The 19,638-nt window shown below is 42.8% G+C and overlaps 1 protein-coding gene and 1 long non-coding RNA gene across 6 annotated transcripts in view; one reads left to right on the top strand and one right to left on the bottom strand.

The window, feature by feature from the left end:
* The window catches only part of LOC135234618 (uncharacterized), an 88,433-nt gene that overhangs the window by 9,095 nt on the left and 59,700 nt on the right, over window positions 1-19,638 (top strand). Inside the window, exon 3 of the long non-coding RNA XR_010324152.1 lies at window positions 17,862-17,942. This is a non-coding gene — a long non-coding RNA (uncharacterized LOC135234618). The remainder of the gene's footprint in view (window positions 1-17,861; window positions 17,943-19,638) is intronic.
* The window catches only part of LOC135234617 (TOX high mobility group box family member 2-like), a 131,927-nt gene continuing 119,438 nt past the window's right edge, over window positions 7,150-19,638 (bottom strand). For 3 of the 5 annotated variants that reach the window (XM_064299411.1, XM_064299414.1, XM_064299416.1), the window contains 4 exons: window positions 15,375-15,455; window positions 10,767-11,213; window positions 10,333-10,463; window positions 7,150-8,803 (listed from right to left, as the gene is read on the bottom strand). In XM_064299411.1, the coding sequence (XP_064155481.1) occupies window positions 8,764-8,803; window positions 10,333-10,463; window positions 10,767-11,213; window positions 15,375-15,455 (699 nt within the window). In that variant the 3' untranslated portion in view covers window positions 7,150-8,763. The remainder of the gene's footprint in view (window positions 8,804-10,332; window positions 10,464-10,766; window positions 11,214-15,374; window positions 15,456-19,638) is intronic. The other 2 variants (XM_064299413.1, XM_064299415.1) reach the window with 1 other exon arrangement.

The following is a 19,638-nucleotide window of genomic DNA, read 5'->3' as shown; positions in this document are numbered from 1 at the left end:
ACCCACAGATACAAATGAACACACACACGTACATGCATACAACCACACAAGCATACATCCACGCACACAATCACATGCACACACAAACAAAAACATTCTGCACAAATGCATGCACACACAAACAAACTCACACATGCCGCACATTACAGCTCATGACACATGACATCACAAACTGTTATATGATTATGATTCATGGTTGCCGTGACAACATGCTATCCCAGGTTTCTGCATCTCTGTTCCTGTAGAGCCACAGGTTCTGCTGCTTTTGTTTACATCTTAAATTACCAATTAACCTCATATGATCAGTTAACAGTGTAATGAAAAGCCAATTAAGAGCGGAGTAAGAACAGACCAAGCTCAGCAGCTCCCCAGAACTAGTGTTATAGACCCCTGTGCTCGCTGAACCAGAATAGGATGAAAATGAAAGACTTCAATAAAAGACTCACCACAAATATTGGTTAAAGTAAAAAGCGAATGGCAAAAATTAGCCTTTGTCTTTGCACATGCCCAGTGAAAACAGCACAGTGCTAGCTGAGTACTGACTTTGACCTTTTATGTTCCACATAGAGGAAGTGAAAATGATGGATTCTAATCTAACTTCAGTGTAACAGAGCCTAGGCATAGATGGGGAAGGGTGTGAGCCCACAGTATTTCTGAAAACAGCCGTGACAGGATATGCTTCAGATCTGGTAACGACATGGCGGACAAGATGGAGAAAAGCAACAGATCGTGTTAATAACCCACCCCCTCCCCACACACACACACACACACACACACACACACACGCACATAAAAGCCGGGCGGGAAAATCAGGCGAGCGTTTCGGCTGTCACAGGAGCACTTCCTGCCTGTTAGGGGCCAGCGGGGGGCCCTTTCCACAGGTCAGGACGCCGCGTTTCGCTCGCGCATTAAGGAGCGGACCCCCTCCGCAGGGAACACACTCCGAGCGCTTTCCTGCACGTTTTCCCTCCCCGGACGAGTTACTCATTACGGAGAAAGAGACAAAATAATTAGGCGGCTTTTACAGAATTGTGCGCCTCTAAAGGACTTGGGGTGGGGGGCTTTTGAGGGGAAATATTGCAAGGGGAGGGGAGGTGGGAGATGAATTCTATGCTTGCTTTTGGTTGTAGGAGAAGTATTTCAACCAGTGACAACCAGTCCCAGAAGCTGATTGAAACTCACAAAATCACAATGAAGAAAGAAAACAGGTGAAATCGGTGTAATGAAAAGCTGTGAACTTGGATCGCATGAAACAAATGATCATTTTAAACCGTGGCGGTTGGATTCCTTGTTTACTTTTTTTTTTGTTGCAAAAGTAGCATCCTGTTCTCACCCTCTTTCGTGCCTATGCACCAAAATTTGAGTCTGTACCTGTGGCCGCCATACATGCATAGCACATCCATGTTTCACAGATGGGGGGGCGCTTTGGTTCTTGGGAAGATCCTTTTGGCCACCACAATTTGCTCTTGTCATTACTGTGATACAAGTGTATCTTGGTCTCATCTGTCCACAAGACCTTATTACAGAACTCTGCAGGCTCTTTTAGGTATTTCTTTACAGGCTGTAACCTGGCCATCCTGATTTGTGGCAAACTAGTAATTTACATCTTGCAGTGTAGCCTCAGTAGTTCTGCTCGTGAACTTTTCTGCAGACAGTCTATAACACATATACTTCTGGCTCCTAAAGAGTGTTTCTGATTTGTTGGACAAGTCATAGTCACTTAGCAGGCCCTTTGTGATTTCTGAGCTCACCAGTGCTGTCTTTCTTCTTAATGAAGTTCAAAACCATTGGGAAGTCTAAGGTTTGGACAGTTGTTTGGCTGATTGTTTATTTCTCAGCCTCATAATGGTTTCTTTGACATTTACTGGCACAACTTTGGTCCTCATATTGACAGACGGTAGTAAAAGAATCCAAAGACAATCAGAAGCCTAGAATCAAGGCTGCATACCCAAAGCTCTCTTATACCTGCATTAAGGAAGTAACTGACTAATCAGAAACCCCTGTGAAGCCATTTTTCCCCGAACATTATGGTGCGCTGAAAAATTGAAACCGAAATGTATAAAAATACCCTTTCATAAAAGCTGGGAATCTCCACTTCAGTCATATGTGAATTATTTGATCACAGATCTTGGAGTACCTGAGGCGATTTTTTAAAAATGTCTCTGTCCCAAACATTTTGGAGGTCACTGTAGCTGTGTATTCCATGAAGAATAACAATCTCATATTCATATCCCAATCAATCAGATCAACAAATGCTTTTATTTTCTGTAATGTGCACATGGCATCTTCAGATAGAGGTTACATTTTTCATTGGTTAAATTATGACAGTTGAACTCGGTGAGTAATTTCTGAAACTGGGGACACTTGGTCCTTGAACCTAAAAACTTTTGTGGATAATAAAGAGTTCAAATGAAGGTTTTGCATAAGTTTGTTAAAGATAATGAAAGAACTTAAACATGTTTTTAACAGCCTTAATGCATCAAGAAATTGACTGCAAAAATAGCCGGAATGCATAGGATGGCCCCAATAACAAGTTTTAAGATCTGCTGTTCTGGAGAGTATCCTGTGTTAACTCTGGCCCTGAACACACCAAGAGTCTCTGCCCTCACTGTGAGTTCTAGTGAGGTAAGCTATTTTACCATCTCTGCGGTATCAGTTTTTTTTTCCAAATGTCCCCTTTTTTTTGCTGAAGGCACCAAATGAGATGTACTGTTTTAAAAACTTTTTTTTTCCAGAACAAACTTTCCTTCCGTCCTGAGAATCTTAAAAGCTGACAGGCATGGTACTCTCAGCTCAAAACTTTGCAATTCATCGATTGAAACTCTGGCTGAAACTCGCGTGTGGGAAACTCTACAGAGAACTGATCTTTAAAATGATTTTTAAAAATTTGATTAGTATTAAAATAGGAATTTCCACTGGGCCACAGAAATGTAAGGCTTACCTGGGCATGAGAGACCACCAAGACCATGACCAGTTTAACCTGGGCACAAGTGATCACCGTGACCGTGGCCAGTTTTTCTTCAGCATGAGTAATCAGCATGACCATGACCAGCTTTACGTGGGCATGAGTAACCAGCATGACCGTGGGCAGTTTATATTCTGGGTACAAACTCATAAGGCATAGCTGTCAAACTCAGGTCCTGGATGGCCAGCCCTACTGCTGGTTTTTGTTGTTCTCTTTCAATCTTCCTTTTCCCTTTTTGAAGTTTCATTTGCAAAGGTGTTCTCGGTAATTAAATATTTGTACAATAATATCTTTAAGTCTTATAATCTACACTCTCAAACCTTGTTTAAATTCCAGTTACTAAAAGAAGGAACTGAGGAGGAAGTCTTGACTTTCTCACTCCTTGGTCCTGGAATAGCCTTGCAAAAAAAAATAAAAATAAATAAAAAACAGTCCTGAGAGCTTCATTTTAGTAAAATAATCTAAAATCAAGAATTCATGAAGCAATGCTGGACATTTGTGATTGTTTTACACTATTGATATTGTTACAGAGTGGAATTGCTGTGCGTTAATATTGAGATACCAGCCCCATGCACCTCTATGGATGGTGTCAAATAAAAATACTGTATTCGGCAACACTCGAATAATGCATTCTCTCAGAATGTTTTCTACTCTCAAATTTGGCCACTATTATTCGGATTCAGATCTTTTTTTCCACCTCTTTGCTTTGATGCCGAAGTCAGCACCATGTTTGAAATTATTTTTTTTTTAATGACATTAAAAATAAATTCAAACTGAAATTAAAAACAATTACACTCAGACTTAAAAAGCTCAGAGATCAGTTTTGAATGTGTGAAGCAGCAGTAATGACTTTAGATTAAGAGTGCTCTTCATCTTATTCCAAATGTACAGGGCATAATAACTAAAGTCATTTTCCCCAAGGTCAAGTCTCACTGGTTGTACATATAGGGTAAGCCTGTTTTAGAATTCATACCATGACTGTTAGTGTGCTGGATTAAAAAGGACAAGATTAGTGGTGGCTGTTAATTCAATAATGTTTTATAAACAAATACATACAAATGATGCTCTCTTCTTACTGATAGAGACGGCCACCAAACCTTCATACAATTGACAACGGTGTGTGTTATAGCTGTCACTGATGACAAATCTTAGCGCTGATTGGTAAACATAATCTAGTGGCTTCAGGGTAGTAACAGCTCGACCATAGATTATAACTCCATAACCCAGAACAGATAAAAATTGTGATTCTACTGTTTTCTTTCTGTGGAGCCTAGGAAAACAGCACTTATTTCTGTACGGAAAATCTAGTTCTGTCTGTTTTGTCACTTGGAGGTTAATGTTAAAATTTGTTCAAAATTTTCGGGAAAATTTAGAACTAAATAATTTAAAGGAGAGTTGCAGTGTTTCAATGACTGACTATACAGTTTTGCAGAACAATGTAAAATTGTATCATCAGCATAAAAATGGAATACATGAATCAAGAGAATACAACAATAAACATTGTAAACAGTACCGGTCCAAAAACTGAACCGTGTGGAACGTCTTTAGTGGAAATCACCATCTCAGAGAGATAGTGGTCAAAACACAAACAACTAGGAAGGTTGAGGCCAACATGAGACAGACAACCCAGAAGCAAAGAGTGACCATGGTGTCAAAAGCCTTAGATAGGTCTGCAAAGAGAGTGGCACAGGACTTTCTGTTATCGAGATCTAATGTAATTTAAAACCACAGAAATATCAAAAATAGTGCTATGCATAGGCCCAAATCCAGATTGGTAAGCGCTAGGCACAGAGAACATCGATAGGTATGATTTGAGCTGATTATTAACCAGAGATTCCAGGATTCCAGCACATTCCATTCCAATTTTGATATGGGATGATAGTTTTTTGAGTTAGTCTTCTGTGTCCATCAAGCCATCTGCCTAGACTGGTTTCACAGGTCCCGCCCACTAAATGCCTTACAAAATCTTGCGTTGTTTGTGGATTGCACACCTGTCCTCCGCCATCGGACAACGTCCTTCTGATTGGAAATGGCAGAAATTTTCATTCAGTTGCTAACATGGTGGGCCTTAATCCCTGAACTCCACCATCTCCCAAACGAATTTGGCTGGAGACAAAAACCGAGCGCGTAGCAGCACCATTCCTCGCCGCCATCGACGGCATGCCTGAAAACGCGGCACCGTCAGACAGAGGCCAGCTTTTTTGAAGGTGTCTCCTCCATCTCCCCCTCCCAGCAGCAGAGATACCCCAAAGAAAGTGCTGCTTAAATCTGCCACCCTCCACAATGGCCTGTCAACCCATCCCTTCAAACGGTAGAGGCCCTCCACCTCTTCCATATTTCGCGGAATCAAGCGGGATTTTTCATGTGAGGCAGTGTGTCACGTCGCGGAGAGAGGGAAGAGAGAGAGACAGAGCAGCCGCTCGGAGCTCCCGATTCTTAAATAATGATCTGTTTGCCAATTTACAGCGGGGAGAAAGACACCAGCTGCACATGAATAAAACATCCACAACACTGCTGCTTATTCACCCACATTTGAATAGGTTGCGCACAGCCGAGGTATAAATATTGCACAGATGTCGCGCCCGTTATACACTCTAAATATATCAGCATTCGCCATCTATCCTTTCATCCTCCTCACATGCAGCTTGAATGGAACCCTTATTTTTTTTAAAATAAATAAGAAAAAATAAAAAGGGAACCGCGTATATTTATTTATTTTTTCCACGAGCTGTCGTCGTTGACTTCGTGATGCACGCATCTATTAGAACAAGGCGGGGTTTTTATGAGGGTTAATATCGGGCGGCCCCAGCTAATTGCCGTCGCCACAGAGTGAGTATACCCGCGCTCCCGCGCTCTGATGGATAGGGATGAAAAGCTCCGTCGCAGGCCGATAAGAGCAGTTCGAAACTTGCTGACAATCACTGGCCATCAAGGTCAAAATACTGGGTTGGCAACGGAGTTAATGAGAATGTTTTATGCAGGTTATGCAAAGCTGATTGAAGTTTTTTTTTAATAATGCATCTTTTATCCTTTTAAAAATCTTTAAAAAAATAAAAAAAACATAATTTGTACATTTATGTAACTGGGAAGGTCATCTTCTCTTTTACCTTAACAAAGTGGGTAGGTTTAGAAATGCAACCATCTGCTTGTGGGGGAAATATTAGTTTGCCAGATGGAAGGAGCTAGTTTGGGGATCTGACTACAAACTCCTCCAGCATTAGTGGCTCTCATCTTTTGGTATGTATTGAAGGGTTTTTAAAAAAGAAAAAGAACGTAATACCTGTAAATAAATCTTGGGGGAAAATAACACATGTTCTCTATTTGGTGATGCCATCTGGCAAAGCAGACTGATGAAGGCAGTTTTGTTTGGAGAATCTGAAAGCTTTACAGTACTTATTTAACACACCCCCTTATTCACAATGCCTTGCGTCATTATACCAAATACACCACATTACGTAACTCAACTTGCATACCTTCCTTTTGTGTTAGCGTTTCCCTGTTAGGGAGATTTACTGTGGCTAAAGTAAACTAGAAAGGCCTTTTTTTAGTGCAAGCTTTCCTTTCAATTTTATTTCCTTTATACTCAAAGAGTAAAAGTAAGTTGACTGTTACAGGGCAGGAGCATAACCTGAGTCTTCACTAAAGTTCAATTCATTTCAACCTGACAGTAGTTTGGATCAGGACACCAGAGAACAGAATGCACTGAAACCTGGGAGATGCTAAATGGCAGAACCGCTGCCACCGCAATGACCTCTTTGCTGTTTTCAGCCGCCATTATTTCAACGGAAGAAGCCAAAGGTGGTGGATGGTGGATACCTTGATGCCGCCTTCAAATGTAACCAAAATAAGGCACAGTGGAATGACCCGTTTTGTGATGATTTCGGTTTGGGACATGCCTACGAACGATAAGTGTGCAAAATAGCGAAAATAGTGAAAATGTTGCCTTCCGTTTCAGACGCAACCTCTGTCTGGCTCAAGAGGTCTAGGTCGGGAGGTCATCTCCATGGTTACCAGTATTCATAGTAACTGTCGCTGACTGTTGTGTTATTATTCCGTTTTGTGAAGTTCTGAGAGATTCAGGGCAGCGTTTAACAACTTTGTTAAAATGTTTAAAGTGACTGACGGTCTTTGTTGGTCACACTCCTGGCCACCTCAAACAATCAGAAATAAGTTCAGACATGGTATTCCACTTAAAACATTTTATTACAGACAAAATAAAAGAAGCATTGTGACAAAAGAACTGGACAAGGAGATGTAACAATAATTATTATAATAATAATTATAATAATAATAATGGTAATCAAACAGAAATAAAATAAAAATACACACCATGATAAAAACAAGCCAAAAAGTTACTTCATATCATTTATAAATAGATAGGAAACCAGTCAATAAAATTAAATAGAAGATGGGCATATTGCAAAGGAAAAAAAGAGACTATAATGCAATACAACAGACCGATTTTCATCACTGGCTTTACAAATAAAAGAAGAACATTTGGCAGGTTTGTACACAACTGAAATATCCCCCTCCCCCTTACCCCACCCCCAATCTCCGCTCTTCAAAAACTCAAATGTGCTACAATGAATAGCAAAATGTATGCCTTCTGAAATTAAATGCATTATTATTTTTCACAAAAATTATAAAGATGAGTTCAACACAATTCTAAAACACCTAGTAAAACTACTCAAAAACTATAAATCCACTGTTATGCTTTTCTTTAGTTACATTTCACATTAAGTATTTTTTTTTTATTCACCTGTACAAGTCGTTTTGTGGACTGTGATGAAACTGGATAATAAACCAAAAAGGGAGCAAAATCGTTACAGATGCACTGTGGTGTGATTGGCCAGGGCAGACTGTCTGAACTATAAGGTGAGACTTTTATAGACCCTCAATGACTGTCAGGACAGTATATCTTAAGTCTTTGTATTTCTTTAAATGTGGGGAGAAAAAAACAACACACGCACACATACACACACACACACACACACACACGCAAACACACATGCACACACACACACACACACACACAACCGATGAGCAGAGTTTTAATGCAAGATTTTGTGTGTGAAAATCCAAATCTGCCATGAAAAAAATTGCTCAAATTCACGAAACACAAAATATTTTCAAAATGAAAATCAAGGGGGAATTACAGCTTAGTATGAAAACGGATGGAAAAAAGTCTGGGGTTTGAGATGTTCTCTATTCTCATAGAAGTGATATTTACAATCACACTGTGATAGATTGGTAAAACGTTTCAGTTCTCCTCTATGATACAAAAAAGGGTTTGAGTTACGGTTCTTATTTTGTTTTTGTTTGTCGTTTGTACTCCATTCTCTGCAGAAATTCTCTGAGCTGCTACTCTGAGAGGCCACAGTTTTGTCATCATCATCAAGGCATATGTCAACCAATAATGGACATCCTTACTGGGACTGTTCATGGCAAAGCTTGTGGCATAGGAGAAACAAAACAACAGAAAAAAACACTGAAAAGCCATCGAGGCTTCATATATTAAAGCTGAATGACCCCCAAGAAGCTGATCCACGTTTTATAATTTTTTTTTTTTTTTTTTTTTAACTTCCAGGGTCAACACAATCGCCGGATTTTCTAAGTGCTTGAAAAAAAGAAAAGAAAAAAAAATTCCCTAGTAGTCTTCTGGACTTCCGAATGGAATCCATTTGAAATTTTTCCTAAAAGAAAAAAGCGAGAGAGAAAAAAAACGCTGGAAAAACAGGAGATAAAATGGTGGTGTTTGCGAGCTCCCTGGTGTCCTTTCAATTCAAGGTTCTTCAGCTTCAAGTGAGGTAGAGTGGCTTGTCCCTTCCTATCACGCTGCTGTGGGAACAAAGAGGAGAGGAGAGAGAGAGAGAGAGAGAGAGAGAGAGAGCGTCGGGAACGTGAGTGCCCAAGACACGTCGGCATGGAAGGGTTGAAATATTCAGTTCAATTCAATTTAATTTTATTTTTTGTGGAGCTTTTTACAAAGACCATTGTCACAAAGCAGCTTTACAGAGATCTGGGCCTGAACCCCCCAAGAGCAGGTCTAGGGTAACAGTGACAAGGAAAGAAAAACTCCCTGGCTGGTAAGAGGAAGAAACCTTGAGCAGAGCCAGAATCAGAGAGGGGCCGCTGGCTGGCACTGGTTAGTTGGAAAAAGGGTGATACGTGTACAATAAACTGAGAAGTGACGGTTCGTAAATGTCAATTACAGTATTTAATCGAAGCTGGACAAGGACGATGCTAACATAATCTACATTCGCTATTAAATAATGACACCCTGTTCTCAGGAACTGAAGGAACAAAGCAAACAAACAAAAAATGGAACACCATCCCCGAATTCCCTGGGATTAAAACTCCTTTCCGTCAACTTGTAAAGGAGCAGGAAATGTCAAGTGAGGAATCTTGAATTATGTATCATTATTTTTTTTATTATTCTTATTCTCATTACTTTCTGCTTTTCCTGCCCAATTGGTGGAATCGTCAATTCTAATCAACATTTCTATTTCCTGGAGAGTTATGCAGATTTAATATTAAGGCAAAATGCAACCTGTCTCAATAATGTCCCTGTCCCAAATCCATTGAAACACATTGTCCAACCATTCGTAACCTAGCACTGCAGGTTTTCAGCGAACAATGTATTTTTGTTGCAAGCAAGAGCAAGGAACCATTTTATCCCCTAAACCGGAAGGAAACATTTCAAGAAACAGTCCTGTTTTTCTGCTTGTACATGCTTTTACAGAGGAAATGACTTGGTATAAATACATCTGCTTTCGTGTGAGATATTTCCGTTATTTTGTTCTCTGTAACACTGGCCACAGCTCGTTCTGTGTTGGGGAACGCAAAAAAAAACAAAAACCGAGTATAACCATGAGAACTGCCTCTCTCTCCTGAACTATGGCACCAGTCCTTTGGAGAAGAAAGCCATTCATCCGTTGCCGTGGTGATGCAGGAATAATCCCACTATCAATTTGGGCTTTCAGGACCATTCAAAATGTTTCCAGGATGCCCCTTAAATATTATTTTTTTAAGCGACAGCAAGCATTGGAGGAACGTTAATTAAATTTAGATATTCCAGCTAAAAAGGCATTTGTATTGCGGATGATCATTTACTCGTATTTTAAGTGAGCAGTGTTCAAAGACTGTTAGTTCTTGCATCCTGAACCTATTAAATATTGCTGACACATGACTGAGCTTGCATATGAAGTGCCTGGAGTATTTTTTCTCTCTTACACTGACAGAAAAAATAAATGCATGTGAAGGAACATTTTCATCTTAACATTACCTGCCAGCAAAATGGGGGCCTAACTGGAATAACCCTCCCCATCTCCCCCACCAGTGCTCTGGAAACTACCGTATCTACTCACCTGCACAGGTTTCCGCTGCATTCGCGACTGCAGTACTCCCCGTCCCAGTCTGGGTTCTGTCCACTTCCTGGGTTGGACGCCCCCGGAGACTGCGAGCTGTTCTGGTAATCCGATTGGATGTGAGGGAATCCCTGGAACGGAGAATAAGCCCCGCCCACTCAGTCAGCATTCCCACCACGCACGAGCTGATCTCAGATCAGCCGCCGATCACATTAGCTCCTTCACACAATGAACATCCAGTTCATTGTGTGAAGGAGCTAATGCCACACAAAATATCCAGTGCAATAACAGACATATTTCTTCAAACTTAAAGAAAATAATGTTAGGGTAATGCTTCATACATTGATGAAAATGTCATAATAATGAAAGTTTTTTTTTAGCACATTTCTAACAGCAGTAATAATGCTAATAATGAAGATAATAAAAATGCTAACAATGTATTTGAGCAAGTGGAGGGCTACGCTGCCCTTAGCGGGGCCGCCGCCAACCTGCTGGCCAGGAGGAGGTGAATGAAGAGAAGCTTGGAGCCCCATCTGGTGGGAGATGATTGGCTGCGACTGCACCTGCTGCATGCGGATTGGCTGGTTGAGGATGGAGCCCTGGTGCAGGGAGAGCTGCCGGTGGAGCGGCGGGCTGATCTGGAAGGAGGACGGCGGGGAGGCGCTCATGCTGGGCAGCATCTGCGATTGGCTGAGGGTCCGGGAGAGGGCGTGGCGCTGGGGCCCGGCGAAGCTCTGCAGGTCGGACAGGGGGAAGGAGGCGGGGCCCAGATAGGGGGAGGAGGCCTGGGGGGGCACGCTGTACAGGGCGGCTTTGGGCGCCATCATGTGCGACGCCTGGCTGCTTTGGACGCTCTTGGACTCCACGGGGTCGCTGTAGCTCTGGAAGAACAGCACACGCAACACGACCGCACAGTCAGAGCCACACACACAAATCACTGGAGTTAAACTGCCACTCACTGATTGCTAACATATGTGTATCAAGCTAATGTGTCTGTGGCCAAATACCAACTTGCAGAAATAAAAACAATATTGTAGTTTCTTGAAATTGTGCTATCCAGTAGCTGCTGTTCAGGCAACAAGGACCGTATTTTTGGTTGTTGTTTCATCTAGAGCAGTGGGAGTCAACCCTGTTCCCAGAGATCTACTGCCCTGTAGGTTTTCACTTAGGCACTAACAAAGCACACCTCACTCATCAGCTGGAGCGCTTGTTGTGCTGCTAATTAGTACAGTCAGGTGTGCCAAATTAAGGGTGAAATGAAAACGTGCAGGATGGCAGGTCTCCAGGAACAGGGTTGGTTACCACTGATCTAGAGAGGCCAAAGAATTTGCAATAAACAATTTCATCCAAAAACATTTTATTTCTCCTTTAAATGAGAGGCGGTAGTCTGCTGTCTTTGTGCATTTTTCCCTTTGTTCAGACGGGGGGAGGTACAGAGAGAGGAGTGATCACACTACAGAAAGTTCCGTGGCAAGGAATCAAACGCTCAGCTGTACTGAGGGGTTCTTTTACATGGGTTGAAAGTCAGCTGCCACACAGGGCCACAGTCTCCCCACCTTTAATCTTTTCAGTGACACATCTTGGGTGTATCTGAAATAGCAGCCCCCTCCATCCCCCTCTCTCTCCCTCCCCCTCTCCCTCTCTTCCACTCCCCTCCCTCACTCTTGCCCTGCCCTATTACACTGATCTGTAATCACTACTTGATTGACTAGGTGTGGACTCCGCCATATTGTTTTCACCTGCTCTATAGATTCACTGTAGGAGACACAGATGTGACCCGAGAGCTTTTTGGAGGCAGACCTAGAAGAGACAGAAGCACCTTCCACTTCCTGTGAACCCATAGGGGGGGGGGGATATTGAGATTATTCCATTCTTCCTTCCCGTGCGTCTCTCGTCTCATTCCGTGCGCCTCTTACGCACGTTTTACACCGTGCGTGTACTAAAAGGCGCCCTCCTCCCTCGCCCTTTCCCATGAGCCATCAGGACGGTTCCCGCCATCTGTCAGTGGCGTTTATTTGATAAAGGAGCACGCTTGACCGTGATCAATACGCACCACTGCCAAAGTGCGGATGTTAGCGGAGTGCATTTGCAATCTTTCGAGGAGAACTGAGGCTTCATTGGATGAGAACAAATTAGGTGACGAAAGAGAGGGGCCTGACGGTAAATCCTGCATCCATGTAACCTGGTAGCATTTCAGGCCGCAAAGAGGGAGGAGAGATCTCTCAACAACGGAAACCAAGAATGGAATGGCGCATGTCTACATCGGCGGGCGCGCTGGTCAAACTCGCCAGCACGGTAAAACTTTCCAGCGTGAAACAATTTCAGAGGTGGAACCGGTAATTTGAACGGAACGAACCTGTCTTCGCCAGATTTCTTTGAACGCCATGCTTTGACTGTTTTTGATAATCAAGCGCATTTTTGTGCATTTCTGCCGTATCGGTTGCATCCAGAAAGAGAGAGATCCAGGAGCACAGGTTAATTTCCAGCCGCTTCCCCGCTGATTGAATTCAGTTTGATTTGCAGCGCCGCCCACATTTATTGATTGAATCCAGGCTGATTTCCAGTCACTTATCACGTTAAATGAATCCAGATTCGTTTCCATTGACTCCCACATTGATTGAATCCAGGTTGATTCATATCGGAGCTCCTGCAAGAAGCTCCTGCCAAACAATCTAAACAAACAGCAGCCAACCGAGTTGCTTCGGGTTTCAAAATTCTCATTTATAGAGCCAATATTTTCCACCGAGCATGGCAGTTATTTTTTTTTTTTTTACTCGCGGAGCTTCAAATGTTTCCCACTTACGCTCGACATAATTCAAATGTGAATCGCGGATTTGACTGAATATTTAATTAAGTGAAAAGGCAGATGAGATGAGTTGTTAATAAACAGCGCCATAGGAACTGGGTGCTGAATGAGCCATTCAGGCTGTAATCACGGCTCTTCTTCTGCGGGGCTGCGTTTCTGAGCAGAAATGAGATGGAGAGAGGGAGAGGGCAGAAAGGAGGGGGGGGAGAGGAGAGAAAAGGGAGAGGCATGGGGAGAGAGAGCAAGAGAGAGAGGGAGGGAGAGGGAGAGAAAGAGAGAGAGGGGGGAGGAGGTGTCCTGTATGGTAATGCAATTTGCATTTGTTAAGGAAAGAGGAAAATTGCAAACACATTTCCAAGCAAAAGGAGATTACGGAAGCCTCCTGCTAAATTCAAAATCTACAGAGAACATTGTGCATAATTCATTTAATTAATCCAGCCTCTTTAGTGTGCTTTCTTTAGTAAAAGTTCCACTTTTATTTCATTTCTTTTTTTTTTTTTTACTTCAGAAATACTCTTGATTTAAGTGTTAACCAACTCCAGGAAATTCAGGCTCCACCTCTGTCAATTTGCTAAATCTTTCCTGAAAGCGAATTTTTGTAAACAAGGTAAAATTATTTGAAATCATGGATTCATGCACAATTTTTTGCTTACAGAGTAGATAAGGTCCATATTGGATTAATATGTACTCTGTTAGAGTTGAATGAACACTGGACATAACGGGAACTTTCAGTAAATCAGAATTTAGAATACAGTGCTGTTAGAAATGTTTAATGGACAATAACTGCATTGCAAGCCATTTAAAGTATGTTAAATTATTGTTAGCGGTTAGTCAGCATTAATACATTAAAGCAAAATATTATAATATATATTATATTTTTCATATTTATAATTATGTATTATATATTTTAAAAATCAGCAGTGTAACCAGCCAATACTCTGCACAATGTAATATTCACCTAAGATCCAGCAACTTGTTTTTATCCCCTCTAGGGGACATGAGTCTGATCAGAATTTCAAGAACCATATATTCTATAATCTATGCTGATACCTACACTAAGAGGGACATTCAATAAAATACACAGTATTTTTGAAAATGTTTTCACTGCAACATATTGTGTCATCCAAGACAGTTGTACTATGACCCAAAAAAATTGAAACACTTCTTTTCTGCCAGATCTCAGAAGGATATGCAATACAGGACCTTTGCGTGCTAGACATCACTGTAATTTTACAGCTAGACATCGCTGCAATTTTTAAAGTAGGAAAAGAGGTTTGCTGTACTATGAGCTCTATGCTTTTAAATCTGTAATAACAGCTTGGGTTCTTATCCTATGTGTAACAATGGGCAGACCAACTTACGTAAAGGGAATATGATCGGTTTCAAAGATCTTCAGGCTGTCAATATAAAACGAATAACAATTGAACTGCCAGTCAAAAAGGACTCCAGCTTGAGGAGCAATGGGCTAAAAGTTTAACGGGTAGCTGTACTAGCAACCTGGCCTTTCTGCTGATAGGTGGGTGTGATCAGATGCGTCACAAGCAAATGCTTTCCTCATTTAAATGTTTTAATCGTTTCCCCCCAATGAAAACACACTTAGGAGGTACTGAACCCCCGTCCCCCGTACCCAGTTTCCACTGAAAGCAAAAACTGCAGCCGAGTCCTGCATTGAAAACACTCGCTTGGGGTTGCCAGAGTGAGCCCCTGCTTGGTCTCCCCCAAAATGTAGAGGATTTCTCAGTTCATGGGGTGCATTTGAAGGGACCAAGTCTTGGAGGAAATGGTAGAAGGGGGGTTTTAAAAGTAAAAAAGCGTGGGTGGGGATGTGGTGAGAATTTGCGCAGGAGTCATTTGAGGACGTTGTATTGTTTTTACAGTACAGCATGAGTCTCAGAGGACCTGCGTCAGAGCTACCCTCCCCCCTGCACCCGCACCCCCCCCCCCCCCCCCGTGCCTCATGTTATGCAAAGCTCCTGGCTGCCTGAAAGGCAACCCCTTGCACAGGTTAATTTCTGCTCTCACAGAAAGCCTGCCTTCTGCTCAGAATTGCATGTGTGGGGTGTGTGGTGGGGGGGCGGGGGGGGCAGGGGGGCGGGCTTAATTCGGTACGGTCCTGTCACGGCACAGTCCTCGCCGGGCCTGCCCCTCCCCCGAGATTAGCTAGAATTCTCCATCTAATTTATCACTGCCATATCCACACTGACCCCCGAGCACGCATCAGACAGGCGCACGTTACCTTGGAAACCAGGCTGGCTCTGTACGCTGCCAGGGCCTTTAGGTACTCCTTCTTAGCGGCTTCAGTCTTCCTCTTGTACGCCTGTGAGAAAGCAAACAGGACAGCGGTCATATTGAGGGTGTGTGTGTGTATACCTGTATGTGTATGCTTGTTTTTGTGCTTGTGTGCTTGTGTGTGCCTGTGTGTGCACATGTATGTTTGTGTATATGTGTGTGTGTCTGTGTGCATGTATGTTTTTGTGTGTGCATGCTTGTGTGTGTGTGCATGTATGTTTGTGCATGCGTGTGTGCGAATCTGTTTGTGTGTGTCCGTGTATGTGTGCATGTGTCTGAATCTGTGAGCTTGTGTGTGTGCATGTGTTTGTATGAACACATATGTTCGTGTGTCTGTGTCTGTGGATGCGCATGTATGTCTGTGTGTGTGTGAGAGAGAGACAGAGAGTATCAGTGAAACAGAGGACATGAGATGACAGGCACAGTAAAACATGTTGCTGAGTTAAAGCTACTATTATAGAGTGCATTTGACTCCTTTTGGATTCATATACCGTAGCTCAGTTAGCACAGCCGAGGCCACCACTCACTTACAGGCAGTGTAGTGTAATTTTGGTATAAATGAGTGCAGTGGTGTCGCTTAGAACTTACAACCCCTTTTCTTGGCTCAGACTGGTCCTTTCTGTTTTAAAAGTGTTCTGAGGGGTCATTAAAAACTGGGAGAAAAATAAAACAGGGCCTGTTTCTGTCCTCCCTCTCTCCTGGGGACTTATTAAACATTACACACACACATAAAAAAGATGAAGCCCTAAAATAATTACTTCTTACATATCAATTGCCTTTCTGTTCACTTAATGTGAAGGCAAGTCACATCTGTATATTTGGGCCTTTGTTAGCAAAACGTATGGGAAAAGAAACCTCCGCTATGAAAGAGGGAAGTCTCGAGTTGAGGTGGATTTTAAGCAAGGTCATTGTGATTGCCACCATTTTATTCTGTACCATTTCATCTACGTGGTTCCCCCTGAAAACAGAAGTAAAAAAATATTTGTACATAAATAAAACAGTAGACCAATTCATAATTTCAAATAAAAATTGAGCCCTTAATATTAATAGATCTACTCTGCCTGTAACGGGTACTTTAATGAACTCCAGAACTACTCTCTGCTGTTTTCGTTTCAAGCTTAATGCAGCTAAAAATTTGAACAACAGCATGATATATATACAGCACTTATTTTGTACTTTGTATCATTATCTCGATGTTGTAGCTTGTCATCCCTCCTAGTTTGACTTAGCATAGGTTAGGTCAGAGTCTAATGTTTACTGAGTGAACTGGACGTAATGTGTTCATGGCTATGAATAACTACATAATGAGTACTGTACCTTATCGGACCTGTGTTTTGTAGTTGTTCCAATGACCTTTGTTATGCACTTACTGTATGTCACTTTGGATAAAAGCGTCTGCCAACTAGAAGTAATGTAATGCATGTATGTAAGGGGGTGGCAGGTGGCAGGTGTGCTGTGACGAAGCCCTAGCTCCACCTGGGCGTCCCCCTCTTGCCACTCCAAAGAAGGCGGCCAAAAGTAAAAAGAGACAGCGGCTTCTCTGTCGACCTTTATCTCCGGTGCCGCGAACCGCGAAGGTGGGAGGGTGGGAGGGAATGGCCTCTTTTACGAGCCCCTTTGAGCAGGAGAGCTGGCGCAAGCCCGACTATCTTTTTTCCTCCCGGCTCGGCGAAAACGGTAATTAAACCCTGGAAAATCCGCCCCGCTGGTGAGACACTGTCTCTCCGCAGGAGAGGAAGAAAAAAAAGGAAACACCCAGATCCCAGGGGAATTAAACACATCTGAAAAAAAATAGAAGGGCGAAAAACCCCTGCCATTTTTAAGGCCCTTTCCAACTTGATGCTGAACACGGTTGTGAGTTCTCATTTTATCGCTTCCTATAGCCAATACGGCCCAGTAAGTTTCTGCAAGGAAGCTAGCAACAAAGACGTTAGCTATTCCTGCTGGAAGCAGGTAGTGAAACCACGTATTAAGTCTGATCAATATGAAAATGAGCACAACCTTGTATGTATGCAGGCAGCTTTAGATCTCTACTAGTAGTAGCTGGGGAGTTTCCAGCGTAGCTTACATGTTTGTAAGCTATGTAGAAGTCTAGTAGCGCTAGTAGAACTCTCCTTGCCGGTTGACATTTGTTAGACAACCAACTAGCGTGATATTAAATTAATAAAAATGTGAAATGTTTGGATTTGCCAAAAGTCACAAAAGACAGGAAATTTAATTGATCAGCCCTAACGCTAACATCAGATTGCCCTCCATCAAGGAGCAGGCCTGGTTTTGAATTATAGATATAGCATGTGACATTGTGAAACATGTTTGACATGTTGATGGGGGTGCGGGGGAGCATCATGGACTGATGAAAACTTCAATCAGTGGTCCTCAATCAGTGGATTAGTAAACTAGATCGCTAACGCAGTTATTTTCTACAACCTTCCAGACCTGCTGTTTCCAGAGGTAGCAAGGGGAGAGCAAGGAGATGGAGGTAGAGAGGGAGACAGTGGAAGAGGAAGTGTGACAGGTAGGTGGAAAGCGAGCTAATTTCAGCATGTCTTCCATTAGCATATAGTATGCAAAATATAATATTTTATACCTCTAAACACCCATGATATCCCTTGCGTGCGTGCGTGTGTGTGTGTGTGTGTGCGTGCATGTGTGTGTGGTATGTTGTCAGTCATTGAGCCAAAAGGTTTAGTGTAACCCTGAAGTGAAAAAAAAAAAATTCACCATCTAAAATGTAAAACAAAGAATGTGTATAGGTGTACTCTACGAAAATGTTTACACCTATGCATCGAGGTTCTCAAAAATTTCAGACCCAAGCAAGGCACGCTTGTAAATAATTTCCATTTCCACGGATCCCCAAAATTACATGCTTATACACCTTATATACGTTTTTAAGTTATGAAAAAACTGCTCACACTACGAACTGGTGAGAAGCCTTGTAAATCTGCAGACAGACACTGATGAACATGTCAAAAAGTATTGAATCTGTTTAGTGCAACATTACTTTTTAGAAATGACAGGTTTCGCTTATTTACTGTAGCGTAGTTGCTGGCACGGCAGCCTCTCCCACAGGAGATCAGGGTTGGACCCTTACCAGATCCCTGCGGTTACACTTTGTTTCGCTTATTTATTTATTTGTTTTTATTTATACAATAACGCATCAAGCTGCTTGGCACAAATGCTACGAGCTATATCGGCAAACGTGCAAACGGCAGCACAGCACACAGAGATTACTGAGCACTACGCTCAGCTGACGGTAGGTAGCACTAGTGGACCCTGTGGCTCTCCGGGAACAGGACCTGGCACCCCTGTCCTGGGCAGCCCCTGAGAAAAGCCAGCCCTGCTACGCTAGCGGCCGGGGTGCTACTGTACATCAGACATCACGGGGGTCTGTGGAAATGCCTCGGGCAGGAAGGGGTTAACCAGCGCCTCCGCTCCTGACTCCTCGACACGATTCCCCCATTAGAGCACAGAGCCTTACTCATCTCAATAGCTCATCCTCCACCGCACCTGCAAATCAACGGCCTTCACCCCCCCACCCCTCCCCCTCTCCTTTCAAAGGAAGGAGCTCGAACCCCTCTCTCTCTCTCTGAGCCAGGAAACAAAAGACAGCGGCTAAAGGCATCGTTGCCCAGTGGAAAATGCGTATAATAGTAGGGGGAGGGGGAATAAATACATAAATCCATGATTACGCATTAGATGCACAGCATGGTTAAAATGAACATGGCTCACATAAAAACGGGCTACGTAAAAACGAGGAATGCAAAAAATAATTCTTTAGAAACAGAACAAGGAAAAAATGGAGCCATACTGATATATGAATTGTGAATGTACCCGAACAGTATGTTCTGTGTGACGTACGCTTTTAGAAAAGGGAGCTGAATGCCTTAAAAGGCTCAGAGTCAGCGAAATGCAGCCTGTGACCCCCACCCATCTTTATATTTATTTTAATGGATGGCCGATAGGTTACAGAGCTCACGTGGGGAACCGGTCATAAAGAAAGGAAAGCTTTTACTCTTCCATAAACACCGTGAGACGTGAATTGTGGGCCAGGCCTCCCAAGTTTAAAAAGCTGCGCTGCTAATACGACTGCGTAATTGAAAATCTGAGCGGTTAACGGGGACCGCGAGGCCCGTTTGAAGCTCGCCGCTCGACGCGGGGGACGCATTTCGGCCGGCGAACCGCGGCGGTGAAATATCCGAGAGCCAGCCGCG

Source organism: Anguilla rostrata, chromosome 11 (assembly GCF_018555375.3).
Source record: "Anguilla rostrata isolate EN2019 chromosome 11, ASM1855537v3, whole genome shotgun sequence".
Classification (NCBI taxonomy): domain Eukaryota; kingdom Metazoa; phylum Chordata; class Actinopteri; order Anguilliformes; family Anguillidae; genus Anguilla; species Anguilla rostrata.
This window is presented reverse-complemented; position numbering and strand designations above follow the sequence as displayed.